The 25556-nt window shown below is 38.8% G+C and overlaps 1 protein-coding gene across 3 annotated transcripts in view; it reads left to right on the top strand.

Moving 5' to 3' along the window:
• RBMS1 (RNA binding motif single stranded interacting protein 1) overlaps positions 1-22901 on the top strand; it is a 137018-nt gene extending 114117 nt beyond the window's left edge. For 2 of the 3 annotated variants that reach the window (XM_015869076.2, XM_015869078.2), the window contains exons 5-14: positions 963-1120; positions 3575-3654; positions 11382-11497; positions 12362-12411; positions 12506-12599; positions 14503-14553; positions 16646-16756; positions 17370-17450; positions 17692-17776; positions 20535-22901. In XM_015869076.2, coding sequence (XP_015724562.1) covers positions 963-1120; positions 3575-3654; positions 11382-11497; positions 12362-12411; positions 12506-12599; positions 14503-14553; positions 16646-16756; positions 17370-17450; positions 17692-17769 — 819 coding nt within the window. In that variant the 3' untranslated portion in view covers positions 17770-17776; positions 20535-22901. The remainder of the gene's footprint in view (positions 1-962; positions 1121-3574; positions 3655-11381; positions 11498-12361; positions 12412-12505; positions 12600-14502; positions 14554-16645; positions 16757-17369; positions 17451-17691; positions 17777-20534) is intronic. The other variant, XM_015869077.2, reaches the window with a different exon arrangement.
• The last annotated feature ends 2655 nt before the right edge of the window (positions 22902-25556 follow it).

Below are 25556 nucleotides of genomic sequence, written 5' to 3'. Positions count from 1 at the left end.
GGTTTTGCACAACTTTAAGGGCCAAATCGTACAGATCTGTGTAGATTAAAGAATGTATTTCATAAGAGAGTACAACCATCAATTAGCAGTACGAGAGAGATGCAAAAGATGCATCCATAACCACAACTGGAAAATCTGTTGACAAATACTTGAAATGATTGATTTCAACAGAAACATTTCTTTGATTAAGATGGAATTTCTTGCTACATACATATACCACAAAAACTAGATAGCTGTAAGGTCAGCAGAATTGCAGACGTGCCTACATTTGTCTCTCATATCTAATGTGAGCCCTAATTATCTCCTGCTCTGTCATTTTGTCTGTTTCTAGAGACATTTTTGGAACACTTTATTTTGGTTTCTATACATAATGTAAAACTATGATGAAAACTCAAACATGATCATGTATGAGAGAAGAGAGGGGTGTCCCACTGTCTTGTACATCAGGCTATTCTTATGAAAATATTTTGACCATGTACCAAGTTTTAAATGCATTGCCTCTCCTTTTTCCCACATCATTTTTGTATTCTCACTAATATTTTCCATGTTTAATTTACATCTCTTCTTCTTCTTCTTTTTTTTTTTTTTTTTAGTTCTTTCCACCAGTTGTATTTCTTGTCATTTTTCACTTTTGTTGATTTTGCTGCTTCTTCATTCCAAAAGAATCTGAAACATGAAGTTGTAACATGCTCTATAAATTGGTCAATTATTCACCTTTATCTCCACTAAAAAATGTCCTTGTCAGCAGTATTTAATAGCAAGCGGAGGGGAGCTTCTCTTAGGAATGCAGTATATAGTGACAGAAAATGGAGGTTGCTAATGCTAGGGAGAATCACCTTTAGAAGGGGGTCTAAGAGGAAAAACTAATTAGCAGTAGATGTATGTAATTGGTCTTATATTTTGTGTTCAAAGTGTCTTTCTGAATGCTAGTGTAATAACAGTTGTTTTTAATTCTGTTTCAGCAACAAGAACAGGATCCAACAAATTTATACATTTCCAATTTGCCACTTTCAATGGATGAGCAGGAGCTTGAGAACATGCTTAAGCCTTTTGGGCAGGTTATCTCTACAAGGATATTGCGTGACTCGAGTGGGACAAGCCGTGGTGTTGGCTTTGCCAGGTACTTCAGTGTCATTAGCCATGCTGGCAGCATTTTTCCCTTGTTAATTGAAAAGGCCAGAATAGGGATATCTGAATACAAGCAGAGCTTTGCTTGTTTGTCTTTTGCTTAATAAAATGTGGTTGTGTCTCGTTTTGCTGATATGGCTGAATCTGAATATATTGTTCTTACTAGATAACTGGCAAGAAAAAGAGCTCATCTCTACTACTTCCTCCTTTTTGTACTTCTTCTTTTTTCTCTGTCTCTGAAGCAAGGGTTATGCAGTGTTTCACTCAAACATCTGCTGTGACATTTCTGTCTTGTGAGGCTTGAATTCCAAACAAGAAACCAGAGGGCAACCACCCTACTACCCCCTCTTCTTCATTACTTCCTGTGAGAAAATCCACTCATCATCACTTTTAGAATGTCAGTGCTTTTGAGTGGTCTGGCTCATTAACATCATTTGGGAAAGAAAATATTTGTATTCATTTACATTACATTTCACCTTAACGTATTTGGCAGCTTGATTCAGTATTTATCCTAAATCAACGAGAATGAATGTTTTCCCTAAACTAGCAGATACCTCCCATACATTCTGTCTGTGTGCATCTGCCTTTTCCATAGTTAACACAGTTATTTGTTCTGGGGTTTCTTCATTTAAGCTTTCTCTGTATCTTTCTGGTATTTTCCCATCTCTAGTTAAGTCCTGCTTGACACTTATATGGAAATAAAAATTTGGAGACTTTAGGTTGGAGTTTTTCATTAACAAAAATAGGGACATGCAGGTACTGTGAAGGGCAGAATCCAGTAACATTCAAGCTAAGATTTGGTAGGCCTTGTGCATTTATACACTCTTTTTTCCCTAAACTCAGTAATTCTACCTTGCATCCAAAGTTGTATTTTAGGAATGCTTTTATTCCAGCATAGCCAGAAGAGTTTTAAAATTCTGTGCAAAAGTCCAAAAAACTTGTGTATATTTAAGGTCTTGGTCCTATTGAGGGTGTTGTGGAAGGTTAGTTTTAAAGTGTTTTGTCAGTAGATTCTCTGTTACAGATCTTATTTTTATGTGTACATAGGCATTAAGTATTACATGTATTGATATATTTGTTATTTGTAGGCACACATACGCATAATGCAGCATTTACAGAATAAGCTGTTATGATATCTAATCAAAATTATTCCCTTCTGCAAGGTAGATATTGAAACATTATTGCATAAATATTAAAGCTAAAAATATTAAAGGTAAAATTGTCCAAGAAACACGTAAACATAAAGATTATCATTTCTTGCCTGTGGGAGCATTTCACCAGGTGAATAAGGGATAATGCAGTCAGACCCATGTCTGAAATGAAATAATACTGTTTGTTTCATATGAAAGAAAAACATTACGGTTCCTTGGTTCGAATCCCAAAATCCAGAACTTCTGCAAATCCCCCAGAATGTGGTTTTGAAACCATAAAGAAAACTGTTTAGTCTGAAATTTGGATGATTTTGGTTCTTGTGTATGACTGCATCTCATGGGTCTGTGCAGAAAGGCTATCAGAATTTAAAAGGTGCCAAGGTTTAACTCATTTTTAGTACCACTTCTTTGATGCTGAGGTCATTGGGCATAATTTGTGGATCCACATTAAAGAACTCAGTAAGCAAATGAAAAGAAAATCCTCTGTTAACATTAAACATCAACTTGCAGACAGCTGCAAAATGTATTCTTCTATTAAAATAAGTTTCATTTTACTTGCACATCTCAGTAATCTGTTCCAATTTAGTCCAATTTAGTTGTTAGAGCCGACACATCTGCATTGCAATGTGAGGATGTAGCTGCAACCTGAGGAGCTGCTCCCAGACCAGCAGTAGTTCAACAGCAATCTACCCAGTCTACTAAGGCTAGTTTTGACAACACAAGTACACTAACCTGGTCAGGATGCCAGATTCTCAGTAGCTGCCACAGCTGTTCTTTTATTGGTTCCTGTTTGGAATGTAACAATGATTAAATTAGGGGCAGGCACGTCATTTAGTTGTGATAATGCATAGAAATTAAAAGGTGCAAAGGCATGTTTGTGTTTGACTGTTTTAAACTGTACAATCGCTTAAGTATCTATCAAAAATGGCATTAACTTTTTTTGTATGCATTGTGTACACTTAGAATTCAATTAAGAACGCGTATTGATCTACTTTCTTCAAAAAGCAAAAGCACTACAATCACCCATATTTTTCCTAATCTCTAAGTAAATAAGAGTATTGTATTTGCAGTGTGGCATTAACTTAGACCTTGCACTGTCTAAAATGTTAATTGCATTCAGTTTTTACCCTTCTGAAGCAGTGTATTCTTCGAAAACATTCTCTCCGTTGCTCTAATATGGGAAAGCAAGTTGTAAGATCAAAGTAAGAAAAAGAAAGAAGCGTGCATGAAAAAAAAAAGCAGAAATATGGAAATCTGATCATTTAATTTATGTAAATTATTCTTTATTTTCCTAGGATGGAATCAACAGAAAAATGTGAAGCAGTGATTGCTCATTTTAATGGAAAATTCATAAAGACACCAGCAGGAGTTTCTGGTATGTTGCATGTATTTCTAACGAGATGAATGGATGGGTTACTGCTTACATATTGGGAGCCTGTTAGACTGATTGCTGTATCTGGCTTCTCATTCAGAGTCAGCCTTATAAAAATTAAACTGTTTCTTGTTGGATGACTGTAATAGTTGCTCACTTGTAACGTGGCATATCACTTCCCTATTCTAATTCTTTTCTAGGAATCTATTCTCATAGCAGGTAGACAATCAGCTAAGATGCCTTAGGCCAGTCACGCACAAATTACATCCCACATAATTCCAGCTGAAGTCAGGAGACAAGGATGTGTTGTATGTGCATCAGAAGTGAATTTGGCTGATTTTCCATGAACAATTTATCTTTGTAAAGAGGTGAAAAATGGATTGCTTTTGCCATCTGTAGATGATCTTTTCCAAACTAAGTGTGAAAAAAAGATTTGATGAAAAAAGTTAAATTCTGTGACAGTGCCTTTATGGCAAATGTTTTCATTCATTGGGAGATTTAACTCTCAAGTCAAAACAGGCTTTGAGGTTTTTCAGGAAGGTGAAGGGAGGTCAACAAAGATGATTCTAGAAATATTGTGCAATGCAAAATGCAGAGATGCTGCAGTTCTTTTGTCGCATCATGTTCCCCAGTGTGCCATCAGTGTGCCAGTGTTTTGTCAGCATTGTTTTTAAAATATTAAACTTAGCATTCCATTAACTCAAAAGTGAGGAAAGGAAATTCAGAGCAGCAGAGTAAAACAGAAAGAAATCAGGATAACATTGGAGAAAAGAATGCATGCCTGACATTCCAGCCTGCTTTTGGTAGCCATTTTATTGAGGGTCCCAAGTGGGAATTTTACAAATTACATAGTTGATGTGGTTACTGAACCACCTTTTATATCGCTGGTGGAATGTTTGCCAGAGCCTGACCTTGGCACAGAGGAAGAGGGAAGCAGCTATCAGCAGGCAGCAAAGAATGCAGCTTGCTCAGTAAGGCTGCATACATGCCTCATCCCTAAAAGATTACTCCAGTTTGAGGCAGTCTGTGCTGCGGTAGGGATGGCAGGCTACTTCAGAGCACAGGAAACCACTCCCTTCACCAGCACTAATCTAATGCAGGGCTTTGACTTTGCTGGCTTTTGCAGACCTTTTGTGCTGGGATTGATCGTCAGGGCTAGAATTATTTTGTTGCAACTTTGTTACGTGTAGGGGCTTTAACATTCATTTTTCTATTTCATATATTTAGCGATGTTTTATGAGATGGAAAATCCCTCTAGGGGCATGGAGATAATGGGGTGATTTTCTCTGAACGTTGATTGTGCTCTGATCCACCCTCCGTGATTAGTTTTACAGTGCTGGTATTGCTTGGACATAATTAAGAGTAAAAAAGTACAGAGAAACCAAGAGTTCAAGTTAACATATAGGGAATTCTATTCAATTAGAGCCAGTAAAAAGCTGTAATAGAACCTCCTATTAGTGCTTTTAATGTGCTTATTCTCACTTGCATTGCGCTGTTCTCAGTGAGCAAGCCAGCGAGCGTATCACGTTGAGCAGAGTCTCAGTTAAATGAAATGAGTCGCATGCACTGAGGTGCTGAATAACTTTACAAATGACTAGATGAACAGGGGAGTCATGCAAAGCAAGATCCCTGACGCTGTTGTGTAGGCTATAGCCTCAGCTGTATTTAGCTGTACTTTTCCATGCTAGTGCTGTGAAGTTTTGTTGCTCCGTGGGATGATTTTTATGGAGTTCCGTTTCTTCCTGGAGGTCCTCACCACATAGCAGGCATGTGGCCAATAATGCAGGCTTATGGAAGGCTGCAGATTGACAATGCCCTACGCTCTGCCAAAAAGTAAGGCAAAGCCACAGGGCAGCTATGGTTTTAGGCTACCTGCACGCAGAGAGGGGGATGCAGTGGGGAAAGCTCTTGCACAAACAAAGGCTAGGAAAATGTTTCAAAATAGATTAGTATCTTTTGGGGTTACAGAGTAGCAAGTTCAAATACATACAAAATAAAACCATGGAACTGGAACTATGTTTAAATTAAAACATTGTGTCCTCAAAACTTGGCTAAAACCAGCAAAGGGAGCTGGCTATAAAAACACTGTTATCAGGATGAGGAGGGTAGGAGAGAAGGGCCTGTAATGAAATAGGTGGGGGAGGAAGAACATCTGTTTAACAGAAACACACTTTCATAATGCATCTTTGTTGTTTTAACTAAGTTTGGTCTTAAATAGTAGAATGGGTTAAACATGGTTATGAAAAGCATAGGAAGGAAGACAGAACAGAAATTCTTTTGTGAGTCTGAGTGAAACAAGGATAGCACAGGGGGTTCACATATGTGCCCACTGTAGAACTCCTGAGTGACAGAATGCCTCACACTGAGCACTGACAATGTGAATCAAGCTGGATATGGATGCTACAAGCTGCACAGACTATTTCTCTATTCCATAGTAGCTTAATGAAATATATTCAATATTTAGTGTGTCCTTGTTTGTCTTATGTCAGGAAGTAGAAGGTTTTGCTCAGAGAGCAATTTCAAATGCACTGCAAGTTGATATGATCCTAAAACTCTTAGAAGCCGTGCCTTCATTTCACTGCTTGCTCTCGTCTGGTGTTTGTACTTTCATTAGGCAAGACATTGCAATGCTTTTTTCTGATTTGTGGATTGATAACATCTAGTGCATTTCTCTCAGAGTTTTGATTTCTGTATTTTGTACCTTTCTGAACTGAATATTTATGCTATTGCTATACTCATGAAAAGTACTTTTGCATTTAGTTTTACTCTTCTCTGTAAAGAATTATTGATTTCAGTGAGTTATTTAAAGCTTTTTTTTTTTTCCCCCCCCAATGAAACATAAACCTCATGATGTACATGGGGGGAAAGAGAGATTAAACCCTTATATGGAGCCAGAACACAGAAGGAGAGTAGTGAGGACAGACATGGGACACTTCTAGCATCCTTCCTTTACAAAATGTACTTAATGTTTGCAATCTTTCTGCTTTATGCCAGTCCTGTAACAACTGCAGAAATGTTCTGCTGGGCAAAGTCATGAAAGGCATCTCCTCCCTACTGTGGGAGCATGTAGCTGCATGATGATACATGAGAATAATTATATAAATAATTACATAAAGCAGTTATTCTGTAGAATACATAAGGACACACCAAGGTATGTAAGTCTGAGTGTATTCATCTTTCTTAACTTTTTTTTTTATAGGTGAAGAGTTACGAGAGCTTTCTGCCTCTTGAATTATTTTGTAGCTCTTTTACTGAGAAGAGCTTTTTAGTTGTTTTGCACATATGTATTTTTTCAGTGGAAAAAAAGGCAGAGAGCATTCTTGCTAAGCAGCCCATGATACTTTTGCTCCAGAAATGATGGGTGACAGTGATGACCCAGAGGTCATAGATTATCCATGTCCCACCCTCCTCTTCCTTTTTTGCAGCAGAAAAAGATCACTTGGACTTCGTTTCAGGGAGAAAACTGTATTTTCTCTCTAAAATAACATTTTATTAATTTGTTTCTTCTGCTAAGACATTGGTCCTCAAGCAGGGTGATTCAGAGCAGGGGGAGCTGCCCTGCTCTTCCCAAAGCCAGGTTTCAATGCAATGAAAAGTGTGTGGTTGAAGACTGTCCCTGTGGCAGTAGCTCATCATCTCCATCCCATTTAGGAGTCTGCTGGTTTTCATTAAGCATCAGCAGAGTGGGCATTTTCAATACCTTAGCTGGAGATGCATAAATCCACTGTAAGTGATAGCCTTTTAAATCAGCCATCTTTTAGCTGTGAATGCTACTCTGAATATTTATGCTGTGCCTCTCTGTCTTGCACATACAGACAAAGCACTGAGTGATTAACAGTTCCCTTCATCTGGGCCTGAATACTTCCCAACAATTAAACAATAAAATTGACTCTCCCTTCCTTCCTGGACCACAAAAAGAAAGAAAGAAAAAAAAAAAAAAAAAGAAGAAAAAAAAAAGATTGCCTGACTGGTCTCTGGTCTGTAGAGCTTGCTGCAGCTTTTTCTTGTGTGTTTGTAATATTTTCATGTTTGTATGTGTTAGACAGAGAACAGAAAGGAGAAATAGGAGAAGGCTAAAGAAGAAATCAGTTTCTGAAAGGCTGTGATTGTTCTTCTGCAGGAGGGGGATCAGTAGATCCTACTCAGCTCCTGTGAAGGGTTATCTCCTTCTCCTGAGCTTTCTCTGATGACCACCAGTCATTGCGTTCCTGAAGCAATGAACATGGGTAGCGTTCAGGTCGCAAGGATGGAAGAGCAGCCAAAAACTGAGGCTTTTCACTGCAGATGTCCTCCCTATCAGTATTTAGATCTTGAACTGGAATCAGGGAAGACGAAAGCTATACGGCCTTCTCACAGCAGTTGGTGGTATGAAATAGGCAGTCTACTGCTCCTTTTTTTTTTTCCTTTTAACTTGAGCTGCATCATTTGGCATCGTTTATGGACACAGTGGGGAGTAAAAGAAGCTGGAAGGTCAGAAACACAAGGGTTCCCATGACCAGATCTGTGCTCAGTAAGATGGAGAGCAAACTTCTGGCAAATCACAAATAATTGCCTTAGTTTTGGGGTGGAGGGACTTTTTTTTTCTTCTTCTTTTTTTCTTTTTCTTTTTCTTTTTCTTTTTCTTTTTCTTTTTCTTTTTCTTTTTCTTTTTCTTTTTCTTTTTCTTTTTCTTTTTCTTTTCTTTTTCTTTTTTCTTTTTTTTTCTTTTGTCTTTTCTTTATTCTCTTCTTTTCCTTCTGTTCTTTCTTTTGCTTTCCTTTTTCTTCTTCTTTCTTTTCCTTCTCTTTTCGTTACTTTCTTTGTTTTCTTTTTCCTTTTTTCTTCTTTTTCTTTTCTTCCTTCTCTTTTTTCCTTGGTGTGTTTTTTTTCCTTTTCTTTTTTTTCCCTTGTGTTCTTGTTTCCTTTTTCCTCATTTTTCTTTTTGTTTTTTTTTTCTTTTTTCCTGTTTTCCCCTTTTTCCCTTTATTAGTCTTTTTTTCTTTTTTCCTGTTCTTGTTTTCCCTTTTTCCCCTTTTCCTTTTTTTCCTTTTTCTGTATCCTTTTCTTTCTCCTTTTTTCTTATTTCTCCCTTTTTTTCTTCCTTTCCTTTCTCTCCTCCCCTCCATTTTCTTTTCCTTTTCCTTTTCCTTTTCCTTTTCCTTTTCCTTTTCCTTTTCCTTTTCCTTTTCCTTTTCCTTTTCCTTTTCCTTTTTCTTTTTCTTTTTCTTTTTCTTTTTCTTTTCCTTTTCCTTTTCCTTTTTCTTTTTCTTTTCCTTTTTCTTTTTCTTTTCCTTTTCCTTTTTCTTTTTCTTTTCCTTTTTCTTTTTATTTTTATTTTTCTTTTTCTTTCTCTTTTTCTTTTTCTTTGGGAGGAGGTGCTCACAGCTACATGCACTGCTATTACAAAAACGCAGTCCAACAGATACAGATCATTTTTCTCTTATTGTTTACTTATTTTTAAATTTGTCAGGGACTGTTTCCAAATTTTCTATGGGAGATGTTTAATCATTTAACATTAAGTTGTATTCAGCCACTCAATGATAAAAATGTCGTTTTTTCTGGAAGTAGTTTTTCTAATGAACGCTGTGCTCAAACAGATGAACAGATTTGCTCCACCTTTCCAAACTAAATGATCTTTATCTTGAGACAGTGATGAGAAATGTAAGCCCAGATAACCCTTTCAGAAGAGTTTTGTACAGCTCACTATGGGTACTTCTGATGAAGACATATTATAGTTTTAAATAGTGTTTACTGTCCGTAAGTGCTGTAATACTGAATCACAGGGCTAGAAACCTCTAATATTGTTGGGTGCTTTTGTATGCTGGTTTATAGACACAGTTATATATTATATATTATAGAAACAGTTTATATTATGTCTTCCAAAAAATTAAAGCAAAGTATTTTGGAAGTCACGTGTGCTTCTCACCACCATAGATGGTTTGAAATAATTCATACATAGCCAGAGACTTCACCTCAACTTGGCTTTTTTTGTTTTGGGTGCTTAACTGCTTATATCTCAATGCTCTCTTTCTGATGAATGTTTTTCCTCACTGTGTAAAATCAAAAACCAAAATAATTTCTGACCAGATCCTGACATCTTTAGCCATGTTCAGTAACATGTTCTGCTCCCACTTATTCCAGTAGTACTTAATATAGATTAAAATCCTCTATGATATAAAAAACATCCATTTGTCCTTCAGTCTGTTGATACACTGCATTTTTTCCCCAAATATGCCAAGAATTTTCTTGACAGAAGACCCCAAAACAAAACTGTTCTGGTAATGCAAAAAGAAAAGAAAAGAAAAAATCCCTTTAGAGATGGAAAATTTTGTAGTGATTATTCTCCAGTTTCCATCTCCTACTTGAAGGTTTCCGGTACTTCATTGCGCATTTACTCCACCCTTCATAGTCTCCAATATTTTTCCGATTTGTTAACCTAAGCTTTCCTTAGTTTATTTTATGGTCATAGGATTTTAATTACCCTTCTCTGTAAGACAATCCATTTGAAGTTAATTCTATTGTCAGGTAGTGAAGTCTGACTCTTGGAGATAAAAAGTTATATGGCTGCTGAATAGGAGTGTATGAGCCACAGCAGTGCAAATCTTTGAAGGGCACGTGATCCATCCTGGGATGAAACAAGCAGCCACACTCCAGTTCTGCCTCCCAGCCCATCCTCCTTTCCTAGAGAAGGCTCTCAGTGATGTATCATGTAGGAAATGTGTATTTTTTTCCCCAGTGGAACCAGAGCTAGTATTTCATGTGTGCTGTTCAAAACCCACTATGACTTGGCCACCAGCGGGCTGTGTTAGGGCCGTGCCAGTAGTTTGGAAGTCAGATTCTGGGCCGGGTTATTGGTCCCCTGAGGTTTTCAGTACTCACTGTTCCTCTGATTTAGGGAAGTACTAGTAGTGCTTTTTAAATGCAGGCAGAATGAAGGGCACGTCAGTGCCGGTTGTGGTTTTACCACTAGATTTTATTGCAGGATATAGATACGCTAAAATTTTCCTCTGGGATGATTTTTTACACATGGTCCCCCCACCCTGTGTGTTTACTCTGTGCTGGAACATTTGCACATTGTCAGATCCAGCCTCATCTCATTCAGGTGTTTCCAAACAGAGAACAGCTCAGAGGAGTGTCACCTTAAAGCTTAGACAGCTCATGTCTCAGGAATTACTGGCAGAGAAGTGTTCACATCCAAGTCATAACAGAGCTTCCACCCTGTGATTAGGGAGGGTGTGGTGTGATGTGGCTCTGTGCTTCAGCCACGGGTACACAGAGCTGTTGCAGCTTAAGCCCATCGTAAGGAAAGAGCACTGTGCTAACTTTTGTTTTTTGATTGATTTCATTTCAGCGTGGCAGCTGTGGTAAGGATTCTGTTATGCCATAACTAAGAAACATATAGCAAGCCCATTTAATGGCATTTTGCAAAGAATGAGATAAAAGAAAAATCTTGAAGAGTTTGTGGTTGCATTGCGTGCTCTTTGTAGATCAGAGATAGAAAGGGAATGGAAAGTTGTGTCATTTTTTCAGTGCAGGGAGATAAAGGTTTCCAGTCTGTAAGTGGAAGTACAGCACAGCTCTGGTCATTCTCGATGAGCAGAACTGCTTGAAGCTTTGGGACATTACTGAGCACTTCAAGAACAGAGGAAATATATGAAAGCCATTTCACATATGTATTCTTCACCTTCCATACACTTGTACCTCCCTATGTATGAATAGGACTTCAAGTAATATTCTTTCTTCCTTCTCAGTTCCTGCAGAACCTTTGTTGTGCAAGTTTGCCGATGGAGGACAGAAAAAGAGACAGAATCAGAATAAATACATACAGAATGGAAGAGCATGGCACAGAGAAGGCGAGGTGAGACTTGTAAGTCTGCCCTTCAAGCTCTAGTGTGGGTGTGCAATAATGAATACTTATGGAAATGATAGGCATTGAGACTTCTTGGCTCGGCTCTTTGGCATATTAAAAATATGCAAGCAGCCCTCACCTGACAGTTTGCAACTCTATAAACTGCTTAACTGTATCTTCCTTAAGAGGAAAAAAAAAACCTACAAAACAAAATGTAAAACACCAAACTGTATCTCATTAAAGTGAACGCTGAAATATCCTTTGCTTTGGTCAGGAATGTGTCTGAAATATCTCTGATATTATAAAGCTATCTGAAACATAACTTTATCTACATCTAGTCAGTAATCCCTTTTGTTCTTGCAGAACTGAAGCACACAGCCATTTTCTAAGATCAAAACAGTGCAGTGCAGCATTAATTTTTTCTGTTTGTTGCAGCTTTATTTAATCTTGAATATTCAAGATAATAGTTTCACAGGCTTAGTGTGTTTACCAAGCCTGGAGACCTCATATGTATGAGACAACAAAATTCAAACGTGTCTTCTGAAAAATGGGCTCCTTGTTCATTTTTATAGTTATTATATGCCTAGTATAGCCCTCATATAATCATCCTTATGCTCCGCCTCTCAAACACACATATGTTATCTAAGCCAGGTATTTCATGGATTGCATTTTGTTCTTCTTGGTGGAAACTTTTTGGCTGATATCACAGACTCTCCTTACTTATCATTGCTTCTGTCAATTAACCTTTCCCTAACTGTAGGATAATCAACTGTATCAGTACAAACTTTCAGTTAAAATTATTGCAGCTAATTAATGAGTATGAGAAATAATTTACAAGCAAGATGAATTATGTCAATTCTCTTTCCACTTATTTTTTTAAAGGCTGGAATGACACTCACTTATGATCCAACCACAGCTGCTTTACAAAATGGGTATGTTAAGTGCTGGCACGCTAAGAAAAAAAAAAGTTTGCATTATGAATGAAGCATAGAACTGGCATTTAATAAATATTTTTGTATTTTCTAGATTTTATCCGTCACCCTACAGTATTACAGCAAACAGAATGATCACTCAAACATCTATTACACCATATATTGCTTCTCCGGTTTCCACATACCAGGTTTGTATTTAGAACTTAGCAGAGGGAATGATTCATTGGAGCTTGTGTTTATTTATCAGTTGCTACATCTGGTTCTCTGCATTCTCCAGTCATGCTACATTTTAATGAAGAGGCCTCTTCACGCTGCACAGCTTGAAAATGAAGGCCTTAAAAACTGAAGGTGTTTGTTGCAGGAAGCACAGCAAAGCAATGGGATGCCAGTTGCCTTGCCAAAAACACTCTCCAAATCGTGCCGATGGCTAAGGGTTTGCTGTCACAGTGTTACCTAAATGATTACCTATCTGGCATTTTACTATTTAACACACAAGTTTTCTACCTGTGGACCATCTGGTTACTGTGCAGAAATAACCATGTCCTCTCCCAGTCCATCTGAGAAGAGCAAGGAGGAATTGTCCAGTATTAAGTCTGGAGGCCTGATGCCTTCTTGCTCCAACAAAGCGTTATGCAGGAGGTGTGCTCTGGGATAAAGGGCAGCTGGATTCATTTGGAATTAATTTCTGATTTGATTTATGCAACATGTTTGCTCCTGGCAGCCAGTGTCACTCATGTATCTTTCAGTATATGGAGTCTTTCTGCTTTGTACAGCAATATCTCAAAAACTGCAGCAAGCTCATACCCAGAAAAGTATTCCAGTAGAATTATCAGCAATTTTTTTATTAAGGTATAAATGATGAATCAGCAGAAGACTCCTGAACATTCAGGGTCCAAATAGAATTTGAAAGTTGGCATGGAAACATGCTTCTTGGGAGCATGGGATCACTTCTGGGCTTATTGGGAGAGGTGGGTGACAGTAACGTACAGTTCTAAGAATGTCACTACTAGTATTTCGGTGCACGTCAGATGGAGCTTAATTAGGTGTGGATGGAGTTATTGACGTCACGGTATTTAAAGTGCTACAGTAATACAAATTGAAAATGAAAGGGAAGCAATCTGTGGTAGGGAGGGAGGAGGTTCTTGTCCAGAAATATTTCACAATTGGAGCATTAGTCACATCATCATTACTGATCCATCCCACTGAAACTTGCAGCATTCTGTCACCTACACAACAGAACGTATCATGAAAGCATGATTTATTTATTTTTTTCTTTGAGGCATGGTATAACCTGTTCCTAGATTTATTCTTATTAAAGGTAAACAAATTTAATAAAGTTCTGGCTAGTGTTTGTTTCTGCAACTCCTGTATGCTCAAATGACAGCACTAAGCCAGTTACTATCATAGCGTGAGTAGATTAGCCAAAGCTTTCGTCAGGCTGTACCAGTATTTTTGCCATTAAGCTTTTGCCTGGGGAAAGGGAGGGTTCAACTGTTTTACTTTTTACCATTCCATTTCTGAACAACTTGTTACACTTCTACTGATTAAAAATAATATTAAAAAAAAAAAAAAAAATTGGTCTGAACTGAAAATGAATGTGAAGAGGATGGAAGAAATGTTTCCATCTTGCCAAAAACACCCCGCCTTGTGTTTTTTTTGAAGACTGTCTGTCTGCCTGTCCTATTCACAGGACACTGGGAAAGAAGGTGAAGAGTTTAAGGGGTTTTAAGTGTCCAGCAGCTGTGGTTAGTCAGGTCTGCATGCCCCATGCAGGTCAGGTCCTGCCTTATCCTACACATATGGCACTACCAGAGCTGAAAAAGAGGCACTGTTTTCTTGCCTTTCTTGCAGCACGCTTTTTCAATGAGCTGTTGTAACCAGCTCTTTTTAAATAAGAAAACCATATAGCCCATTAATGTACTTCTTCTTCCTTTTAATTTACCTTGTCATGTGAAGTTAGGCAACCTGCCTCAGTTTAGGCATCTGGATAATCAGGTTTTTTGGAGAGAAAATATGCTAGCTGAAACAGGAGGGGAATAGTACTGCACTGTGTTCATTGAAGTGGATAATAAAATACCAATTTTGTTCCAGGTTCAGAGTCCTTCTTGGATGCAGCCTCAACCGTATATAATGCAGCACCCAGTAAGTTTTTATACTTCTCCATTGTCGTGTTAATGATTGTGTAAACAATTTGCATCTTTTAAACAACAGGAAATAGGCCACTTCCAGCCCTGTTAACTTGCAGATAATTGACAATTATATCATAATGATTAAATCATGGATGAAAATGGGAAAGAGAAAGGATGGTGGTAAGCTAAACTGGGGACTCATTTTATTAGGAAAAAAGAAAAGCTGCCTTGAGGGTATCGACGTGATGAGTAAAACTAGATTTACCATGTTGGCATCCTGAGGAACCTTTCTTTCCTTTTTAAAAAATCGTGAGCACTTTGCAGTTACCGATGTTTTACATACTGAGTACTGATAGGAAGCTGCAATAGAAGACCCAAGGTTTTAGAATAGATGTAGGGGAGTTCAGACCGGATAATTTGTGACAGACAGATGGACTTGGCGATATGAATGGCAGCAGGGGCACTCACTTGAAACTACCTGGATAACCTGTTCTGGCTTCACCATGCATGAGTAACACTACTCTCCCTATACGTCTGGCTGTGGTGTCTATGCCAGACTGACAAGTATTCTAATCTATTCTCTCTCATGTTTTGCTTCTTATCTATGTCATTTGCCAATTGAGTGCTATTATATCTAAGAGTTACAAGGTTTCTTGATAGGAGCATTACAAATAATAACAGGCACTTTTATATGTATGTCCTCCTGTAGTGAACAAACAAGTCTGTTTCCAGATATAGAAAGGATATTGTCCTGCTGTCAGTTAACTTGTCCATACAGAGTACGGAACACAGATCTTTGTGGCTGAAGATTTCCTTGTGTGTGCAGGGAAGGAGATACCAAGCCAGGACACCTTCTTGTGCAGTTCATTATTGTTTTATTTGTATTTTTTGAATGTTAAACACACAGACAAACTGGCTTTAACTTTTCTGTCAACACACTTTTTCCAAAAAACATCTTGCAAATTAACACTGTAGAAGACACGAGTTAATATGTTATAACACCGTGAGATCTATCTGTTTTGAAGATACACAGGATGAGATTTCGTAGCTGAAAAATAAAGATCTGTTTTTTTGACGTAAGTTTAGTTTTGGTCTGTGCAGAAACTGGTGCTGTCTTACTCATTTGCTTTGCAGAGAAGCCTGCAGTCTGCAGACAGGAAATTCTTTCAGTGTTTGATGTGCCTGTGACTCATTTCATCTACGCTGGTCACATGGTTGTTTTTCCAACTACACTCCGTAGGGTTGGTTGGTTTGTTTTCTTCTTTCATTTTAAGGAACAGCTACAGATTGAAAATCCTGGCTTTCAGTACACTGCAATTATTTCTGTTGATTTTGACCCTCCGTCTATTTTAATAAACACTTCTGCAAGCGTAGCTCATACAGAGTGCTTGGAAATACGTTTTTGTGGAACATGATTAGTAAAATAAATTCAGTTGATAACCTTCCATTTCAGATAACTCTGAAAACCTGACAAGCGTGCCTTAGCATACTTAGCGTGTTGAGTTTTTAAAAATGCTGCTATCTTTGTAACTTTGTAAAGTCAGCAAACTGGCCCCAGAGCTATGGAGCCATCCTGGCAGCTGGTATTTGTGCAGATAACCAAGTCTTTTCACAGCTCTGCTGACCTCCTCATCTAAAATTTGACTGGTGTGTGAATATGATGTGTGCAGGTAGTGCAGCCCTACCATGAGTTTTCCTCCAAAGCCTCTATTCCTAAAGATGAGACAAATAAATGCTTCTTAAAGCCTGAAATTCCAAAGTTCAAACAAAGCAAATCTGTACCTGGTAATGTGCCAAGTTTTACGGTAAAGTTAACATCTAGTTGAACTCGTGTTTGCAGTGATTTCTGCAGGTGTCTCAAGTGCATTGTGCATCTGTTTACATTCAATAGGAACTCAATGCAGTACTTGCCCTATGACCAAACTGCAAAATGCATCCACATTATAGTGTCTAAGAGCTGCGTGCTGAGTCAGTCGGTGCCTTGTATGAAGGAGAATTCATGCCTTATATCCCCTTGAAAGGACAGCGCCTACTTAAACTCTCAAATTTAAAACATAATTAAAATCTGATTGTTGCCTTCATCATTTCTTTCTTTGTTTTCATAGGGTGCTGTACTGACTCCCTCCATGGACCACACCATGTCACTACAGCCTGCATCAATGATAAGCCCTTTGACGCAGCAGATGAGTCATCTTTCGTTAGGCAGTACTGGAACAGTATGTAGCAATTAAATACAATATAGAACTTTTGCAAGAGGAAAATATTGTGTGTAGATAAAAGTACGCGTGTACATTTACATGTCAAAAAGTCCTAATTCAATAAAATATTAAGAACCGTCTCCATATATGCGTTAGATTCAGCACTATTAACTAGTCACATATAGTGCGTAAGCAAAATAGATAAAGCAAATGAAGGGAACCCAGGAGATGACTCCAGAGTTGGAGTGAAAAAGAAACGACAGTTGTTTTTATTCTTCGGGAGTTTAGAGAGCTGAAAGTTAGACATGGTATGGAGCAAGAACTAGATGGGGAGAAGAGATGAAGGCCAGGTTCTAAACCAAAAGGTTCTTCTCTTCTGAGCAGAGAGTGTTAATATATATGTGTATGTGTAGGGATTAACAGAGAAAAACTGTTTACTTAGTTTTTGAAGGCTAAATTAGGTATAAAAAAAGCTGCCTCAGTTATCTAAAAAGGCTGTTAGTTTCAGACAGAAAAGTCTCCTGCTTGTGGGAAACATTCAGTATCTATTACATGCTATAACAAGTGTTTTGAATACTCTTAGGTTTTCATTGGTCTTCAGCTCAGCTTAACATGCTGTCTCTCCTTCTAGTACATGCCAGCCACAACAGCTATGCAAGGAGCCTACATACCCCAATACACACATGTCCAGACAGCAGCGGTTCCTGTTGAGGTCAGTATATGATACGGATGACCAGATGCAAACATATTATTTTAAAATTATTTTATTGTTATTAGTTTTTGCAAGGAGTATTGCCAGCTGAAGTGTTGTAACTGTGCACATATGCATGTACTCTGACATGTTTAAAAGGCTTTAGACTTGAAGACTGAATTACACACATTGCATGGAAATACAGATTGTAGGTAAATCTGTCAGCTTTCATCTCTCATCTTTTCTCCCTCTTCATTTTCAGGAAGCCAGTGGTCAACAACAGGTTACAGTAGAGACGTCCAGTGACCATTCTCCATATACGTATCAACAAAATAAGTAACTGTGAGGTAGGGGCTCCTCCCATCACATGAAAGATGTGAATTCAAATATATATATTTTTTTCTTAACATGCATTACTCTGTATCGAAAGTTCTTGTGCACATCGTATAAATAACATCTGGGGACAGACACCGAAATTTACATGAATTTGGCCAGAGTTAGAAGTAAAGGAAAGGAATAAGTGAGTTACTGAGTTACAAATAACAGCTCCTTGATACTTTATAGCATTTCTGGATTATATTCTATTTTAATTTGTTCATCTGGTATACAGCATGTGATGTACAAGAATAACAATGAGTTAGTGCAAAAAATCTTTGTATCAACTTGGGAAGCAGCTTCACAACTGACTTAGGCAGTATGTGGGTGGGTTCTGGTCTATTAGAAATCCTTGCTGACATTCTCTTGCAAATTTCCCAGCCCATCCTTTATTCTAGGAAGCAGCAGTTTGGCCCAGAATTTTGTCAATTGATTTTTTAGATTAGACCTGGATTGGCTCTAATTCCAGATTTATTTATTTACTTTCCTGCTACAGGTTTCCTGCATCTCTGCTTGCATTCCTTACTGACCCTTTGTTAGTTTTATCCTAACTCCTTCCCTTCTGCATACCATTTTTCTTTCTGTAAATTGCTATCCTGAAAATGCTGTTTGCACTAACCATCCCCTCCTCCATCTTCCATGTTTTAAATCGCTGCTTAGTTTTTCCCTAGCCCATCTATTTAAGGGTGCTTTGTAAACCGAGCAACTGGACTACATCATTTTTAAATCAAATTTTTGAAGAACTAATACTGAAAAATTCCATTCAGCTTCAAGTGTGCACAAGAGGTGATGTGAGCAGTGTTTTTTCACGGCCCTTGTGGCATTCCTTAAGTACTCAAAAACCTCACACAGTTACGTGCGCAGGTTTCCAGTGATGTGATACTCTCTTTAAAACACACAGATCTAACAGCGCACACATTTTGCCATCGCTTTCGATTCTGCAGGTCGGCTGTGTTATTTGACAGCACTGCTCTCATCCCTATTATTGGCATAACAGTTTCTTATATGTTCAAGTATGTAAAGATAGAAACAAGCCAATTGGGAAACTTTGCACATTTGACAGGTGGCACAGTCTGCATAGCACAATGTATGATCTGTGTTTATTATTTTAGTCTGGCCAAACGCCGGCATCTAGAGCAAGCCCACATCCTTGGTTTTCTTCCAGGGCAGGGAGAAGCAAAGCCACAGACTCTTCTCATTCTCCATCTCCTAGCATTAAAACCATAGCTCCCGCTCGCTTCCCATGCCAAGGCTATTGGCTGGTGTTAACCACTTTTCAAGGAATTATTTGTTTTGCCTTTAAGCCTTCCCTGTGGGCATGTAAAACTTCCTTGCAAACAGAGATCTCTAGTAGGCGGGGCAATAGAGCCCTGCATGGCATCCCCACACCTCCAGCAGTGTGCCAGCCTCTTTCCCATAGATGGGGCCATGGGAGGAGCAGCTTTTAGACTCCTGAAGGGCGATCAGGTGTGCTGCAATCTGAGAAACAGTTGTGTAACACTGACTCTGTAGCACACTGAGCTCTGTGAGCAGCTCTGGGCACTTGCTGGAAGTGATAAAATCCTCTGCGATTTTATTCCCAGAGAAACTCTGCTGCCTGCACTGATCTGCACAGGGAAATCAGTGCACTGTGGCAGTGGGTGCAGGCACATGGGGAAGGGTAATATTGCTCAACTGATTTCAGCCCCAGAGTATGGCATTCGGTATTTCTGTCCTCAGAGCATGCTGGTACTTGTCATCTCTCAGACAGGTGAAGGGGAGGGAACTGATGGTTATTTCTTGCCCTGAGTACAGGGAACGCTGCGGCCTCTTAATTGTTGTAGTTTTGTCACTGTTGACAAATGGAAGCTTTTTTCTAAATACGTGCACAGCACTTTTGGAGATGTCCTATTAAAAGTCGGGATATATTTTGCCATGAATAAGTGGCAAATGACAACCAGCACACTAACGTGTGTCGATGCAGTCTGTCAGGAGCGCCCAGCTCCTTTCCTTTAATGAATACACTTAATGGCTGTATTGCTTCTTTTCAACAAGTTGCTGCTATGTGAAAATAATCAAAGGGACTTGGAAATAGCCCAATATAATTGAATATGCATCTATGAATGTACAAACTTTAAATTAACACGCTTCCTTTCCTTGAAAAAATCCAAAATTGTCTTAACTTTTCATTAGCTGAATATTTTTTAAAACCCATCTGGTTACATAAGCTAATATAGCAAATGGAAGAGCCTCCCTTCATGTTTAATGAGCCCGGAATTGCTGTTAAATGTTAACCAGTGCGGAGGCATGGGAGCTGCCTGTGCTTTGGCTGTGGGGAGCTCTACACACCCTCCCTCTTCATCCAGAGATGAAAGCCTTTGGATGCAGCAGCAGTGAGCTCATTCACTCATCTGCTCGGGGTCAATTAAAAGCAACCAACAACAAGAAAGCAGGCAGAGGGAAATAGCTTGAAGCGCAGCCTCCCAGCTCCTCGGTGGGCATTCAGCATGCTTATCTTCATTAGAAGCAAAGGGGGAAAATGTACCACCGCATGCTGGCACGGGGCCGAATCCCAGCGAGAGCTGAGCACCTGGAGTGCCACCTGGCTTTGCTTTTCAGACTTGAGCTCAGATTCACTTGCTCTGCTCCCAGCTGTCTAGAAGAGGAGGTGGTGTAGTTCGGGGATAGCCACGTTAGCAAAATAAATGCAATTCGTCACCCTGCTGTAGCTCTGACCTTTCTGTGTTGCAGATGCCCGGTGTTGACCCGGCCTGGAGAAGGGTGCAAAGGCTGAAACAATCATGGATTTTACTGATCAATTGTGCTTTAGGAATTATTGACAGTTTTGCACAGGTTCTTGAAAATGTTATTTATAATGAAATCAACTAAAACTATTTTTGCTATAAGTTCTATAAGGTGCATAAGAAAAAACCTTAAATTCATCAAGTAGCTGTTCCCACGAACAGGTTTATTTTAGTAAGAAGAAAAAAATTTTTATCAAGTGTTACGACGCAAAAAAAAAATAAATAAAAATTCAAACTTCTGGGTATGCACAGATGACCACGAAGACTATTCATGTGCATGGCAGAAGTTGTGTTCTGGTTTAGTTTTGTTTCCTTTGTTTCCTTTTATTTTTTAGGGTTTTTTGTTGTTTTATTTTCCTGTTTTGGTTTTGTTTTTTATTTTCTTTTTCTTTTTCTTTTTTTTAATTGTATGAAATGGGTTTTCTGAAGTTTAAACTAGTAAAACATCTAGGATGATGTTCTGTGCTTGCAGTGTGTGAGTGTTGCTTTAGTGCAGTGTTGCAGTTATAGCGTCTGGTCTTTTAGCCTTCTGTTTTTCTTTTAACGTAGTGTGAAGTGTCTTATCCTTTTCTATGAATTCCAATTTGCCTTAAATCTTTCGATGCTGTAGCTATTTCAGTAAGTAGTCCAAACTAATGGTGTAGAATGCTTTGACCAAATGAGCTGGTCTATTATGCCTTGTAAAACAGCAGCATAGGGCTTTTAAAGGTAGTCAATAAAAATTGCTGAAAATTTGGCTTTTTTAATGTGTAGTAAGTGTTTTTAATGATTTTTCACATAATATGTAAGGTAGTGAAACGCAAGAGGGGAAAACTGTTTTGTGTGAAACACATTTTCTGACGGGGAAATTTTAATAGGATAAATCGTTTGTAAGGCCGTATGCCGATAGCTCCCTCTGGTAGTTCGGGTGACTTAGGAACTCTGCTGTACGATGCAATGTAAAATCTTTTTTTGCCTTTTTTTTTTTTTTTTTCAGAAACTAACTCGATGTTCTAGTTTTAGCGTAGGTAGATTAGGGAGTTTGGGGTGGGGATCTCACCGAATGTTTTTGTCCTTCCTTTATACTAACGATAGTGCTTTAGGATGAGGATCGTACTGAGACTTAGCAAACACAAAAGTTGCTATTGCAGCAAAATGGCAAAAGCAAAAGGACTCGTTTTCAAACACGAGCTGAGATGCGAGGAGAAGCATAATTGATTGGATACTAGCTCTCTATTGTAGGTAATTAAAAATAAAAAGACTTGGCACTTTTAAAAGGTAACTTTACCAAAGAACAAAGAGCCAGTAACCAATAATTTTGATTTGTCTCAGCATTACGTCTTCTGTACTCTTTTATTTTTGCCGGACCAGTTTGCGGTTAGGAGAATGTGCCTTTTTTGTACATTTGCATTTAGGTTTTATAATTTTAATTGATGTATGGACACAAAAGCATGAAGGAAGACTTGGATCCAAGCAGTGCCACACTTTACATCATCACTACAAGTGTTAAGTGTAAAGAAAACCGATTTTGAAACTATGAAATTCCTGATTCATAAATACACAGTTATTTGTACTTCACATATTAGATAATTCACTGCTACTAAAGCTCTTTATTACGATCGCATATGTTTTAAATCGAACGATAAATTAAGTTGTCTTCCAAAACTGTGTACTTCTCTGGTCAGCTGTATATGATCAGTTATCTACCTCAAAGTTTATTTCCTTTTGTATTGGGACAGGTTGCTGGCCCTCCCTGTTTCCACAGACCAAATCATCCCGGCTCGGGAGCTGGGGCTAACAGTTGTTTCTTTCGAGTATTTTTTAGTTTTTAAATTTTGTGTGAGTATTGGAGTATAGATGTCGGTGACATTTCATAGTTTCAAAAGTAAATTGCTGCTCTGAGAAGTGTAGATTCTAGTGAAATACATAGTCGTAAGAGATGTGTTTTTGTTTTTTCTTTTTTTGAAAAGTTGTGGTATTATTGGTTCTATGCTCCCTGGAATATTACTGCTTTGTCAAAGTCCAGACTTCCTGCAGCACCTTCCCTGGGTTGGGTGGATTTCCACGCCTGGATCTCTCACTACTTGATATTTTTGCGTTACTTGGAACCGCAGTATGATGGCCGTGTTAGAGGGAGGGAAGAGCTGCTGCCGGAAGGTCTGAACTAAGTGCCATACTCATTGTCTGGGTAAGATTTGGGAAATTTAACCTCTGTACATAAAGAAATAATCAGTTACTTAAACATCACATAGTAGACAGCCATTAAATTATAAAAAATTAATTTATGAAGAAAGACCTTTTGTACAGATTGAAAAAAAAAAAAAAAAGATTTTCATAGAGATATCTATATGATCAAGAGAGTTAATTTTTTATTTTTGTTTTACTAGTGCCACAAACTTGCCAGTGGTAACTTATTTGTCCGGTTCAAGATAACTCTGTAGTTTTGTTTCCTAGGACTTGTTGTTAAACGCCAAAAGACATTTTTGAACTGTAAATTTGATTAGATTGTTAGCTTTTTTCTGTTTTATTTCTTTGAAAACTTTTGAATAAAAAAGATCCAAAAAAAAGAAAAAAAAAAAAAAAAAGAAAGAAAATGCATCGTCTGTTTCCTTCAGCTCTTCCTTTACTGGGGGAAAACCCAACCAGGTTGTGGTGGAACCTTCACCTTCAGGCCGAAGTGCTCAGCGATGCTTCGTGCTCGGTTGGCAGGCTTTGCCCTCTGTCTTTTGCTACGATCACAATTAAGCACATTACAAGTTCCGCACTCTTTCAGACAGAACGGGAAAGGCTCGTGACAAAGACGTGGCTGAATCTATCTCTTTGAATGCAGGAGCTACTGTTCCTATGGGAGGTGTGCATTCATGCTTTGCTGTGGATGTGTGGCAGGGATGGGGGAGGAGGTCTCTGGTATCTCCTGGCACTGAGCTGCAGCCACAAGGGCCCCCAGTCATTGCAGCTGCACTGGAGCTGGCTGCAATACCCCATTCTGTAGCACAATGCTTTAGTAGGATTCAAAGTCAGCCTGAGTGATCCTCTTCCAGCTGCAGTCTGTAAGCACCCCTTTCCCTAAAGGTAATCTCTGATTTTATCATCCTTTTGACAAGATTATCACTGCTGATGCCGTGTATTGCAGGGCTTCCCTGCTCAAAGTAAGGCCTGGAAACAAAATCAAGTTAAATATCAACCAGTGCATCTCTCCAGCTCAATGAAGGCTCTGCCACTCAGCAGGCCCACAACACCGCATAGTGCCGGCTCAGCGGGCTCTGACTCCTGGGCACTCATGGGCACTCAGGGGGGCAGAGTGGGGACTCAGGGTCCCATTGCCAGGCAGTGGGGAGTGTGCTGCCCTAAAGAGCGCTTCTTACATTCTTCATCTCTTTTTGACATAGTCCAAGTACCCCACCAGCCCTGCTCTGGGGCAGGCAGCCTATGGGACAGGTAGGTTGAGGCTGCCCTATAGGCACAGCCCAGGCTTCTGTTGCACGATGCTGAGATACTGAGGCTAAATCTCTTTTCAGTGGAACAGACGAAAGGAACTCACCTACAGGTTGGGAAACAGCAATTTACAGTAGCTTTAGCAATAAAGATGTCCATGACAACAATGGCTCTTACCAATGAAGAAAGAAAAACCTCATACTCTGTTCTTCTGAGAGGTTTGGCCTCCTGTAGCTGAAAAAATACCAGATTGCTATTTTGTGGCAGTTTAAATGCTGGCCCAGCATGTTGCCTATGTAAAATATAGTAGATGAATACAGCAACCTTCTAAGGGATTTTGTTGCATTGTTCCTTTCACCATCATATCAATTTAATCTCGCATTACAAGCAACCCTTCTGAGTTAAGTACAAATGCTCCCTTACAAAAGCTTTATGGAAGAGTCAGATTAATGCAGGTTGGAAAGGCTTTCTCTCTATTTGCTTTTCTAATTAGTGCTATGATAAACCTACCTCTCAATAAGTCCAGCTGCATTTGATAAGAACGAAAGCTTGCATATTCATACCCTTTGCCTGGTGGAATAAGGCTGTGCATATCATTTCTATCAGACAATCTGCAATAGTGCAATATCCTTATGTAATATACTTTATTATATATAATAAAATTAATCTATTACCTGCTGCCTTGTTCAAACATCAACTCCATCCCGATGCTCACAGCTTGGTTTTGAACCCCGCTTGCAAACATGCTGTTAACACAGTCCTGTTAACAAATACCAATAAGCATCGTATTCATGTAGGGTGGTTTTATCCTGGCACAAATACTTTGTGCAGGATTATGGACGGACTCTATTGCTTGTTGGCTGTTAGTGGTTAGAAACTAGTCTTTCTGTAGGGGTTGAATAAAATATTTTACTTTTCTCTGTATTTTAAATTATCTGAGCTGGATTATTGCAAGCAATGCACTAGCTGCAAGTTAATAAAGTGCTACTGATCAGCTGAGCTCTGTTAATGACTGTTTGCCTATATTGGGCTAGAATAATTGTGACCTCAGTCGCAGTAGTTTAAAGCACTTTCCCAGTCCTCTGTCAGATTTTCACAAAAATAATAACAGTGAATAGATCATAGGTACCGCTTTCCTTTCTGGGGTTCATTTACGTCACAGTGCCTCCACTACCCCAGACTACCTGGATGATCGACTGAAACAATGCCAACTCACTCTCCTTAGAAACAGCTGACATCATGAGAAACCCACTTTGTGTGCCAGAATCTTTCTGTGCGTTCATTACTCCTACTCCTCCCATGCACACAGCACTGCACCTGCTCCTTTTGCTTTGATCAACCGTTCCAAAATTATTTGCAAACTTTCACATGCGTTGGAATAAGATGCTCATTCGTACCCTGTCCAGCAATGCTTTATTGTGAAAGCCCATGTGTTAAGTGATGGCGTTTAAGACATGTGTGCTGTTACCTTCCAAACACTTGCAATACTGACGTAGTCTTTCAACTGTGAAAGATCATCTGTACCATTTCCTAGCCAACAAATTCTGGCATTGAT

Source organism: Coturnix japonica, chromosome 7, assembly GCF_001577835.2.
Source record: "Coturnix japonica isolate 7356 chromosome 7, Coturnix japonica 2.1, whole genome shotgun sequence".
Classification (NCBI taxonomy): Eukaryota; Metazoa; Chordata; class Aves; order Galliformes; family Phasianidae; genus Coturnix; species Coturnix japonica.
This window is presented reverse-complemented; position numbering and strand designations above follow the sequence as displayed.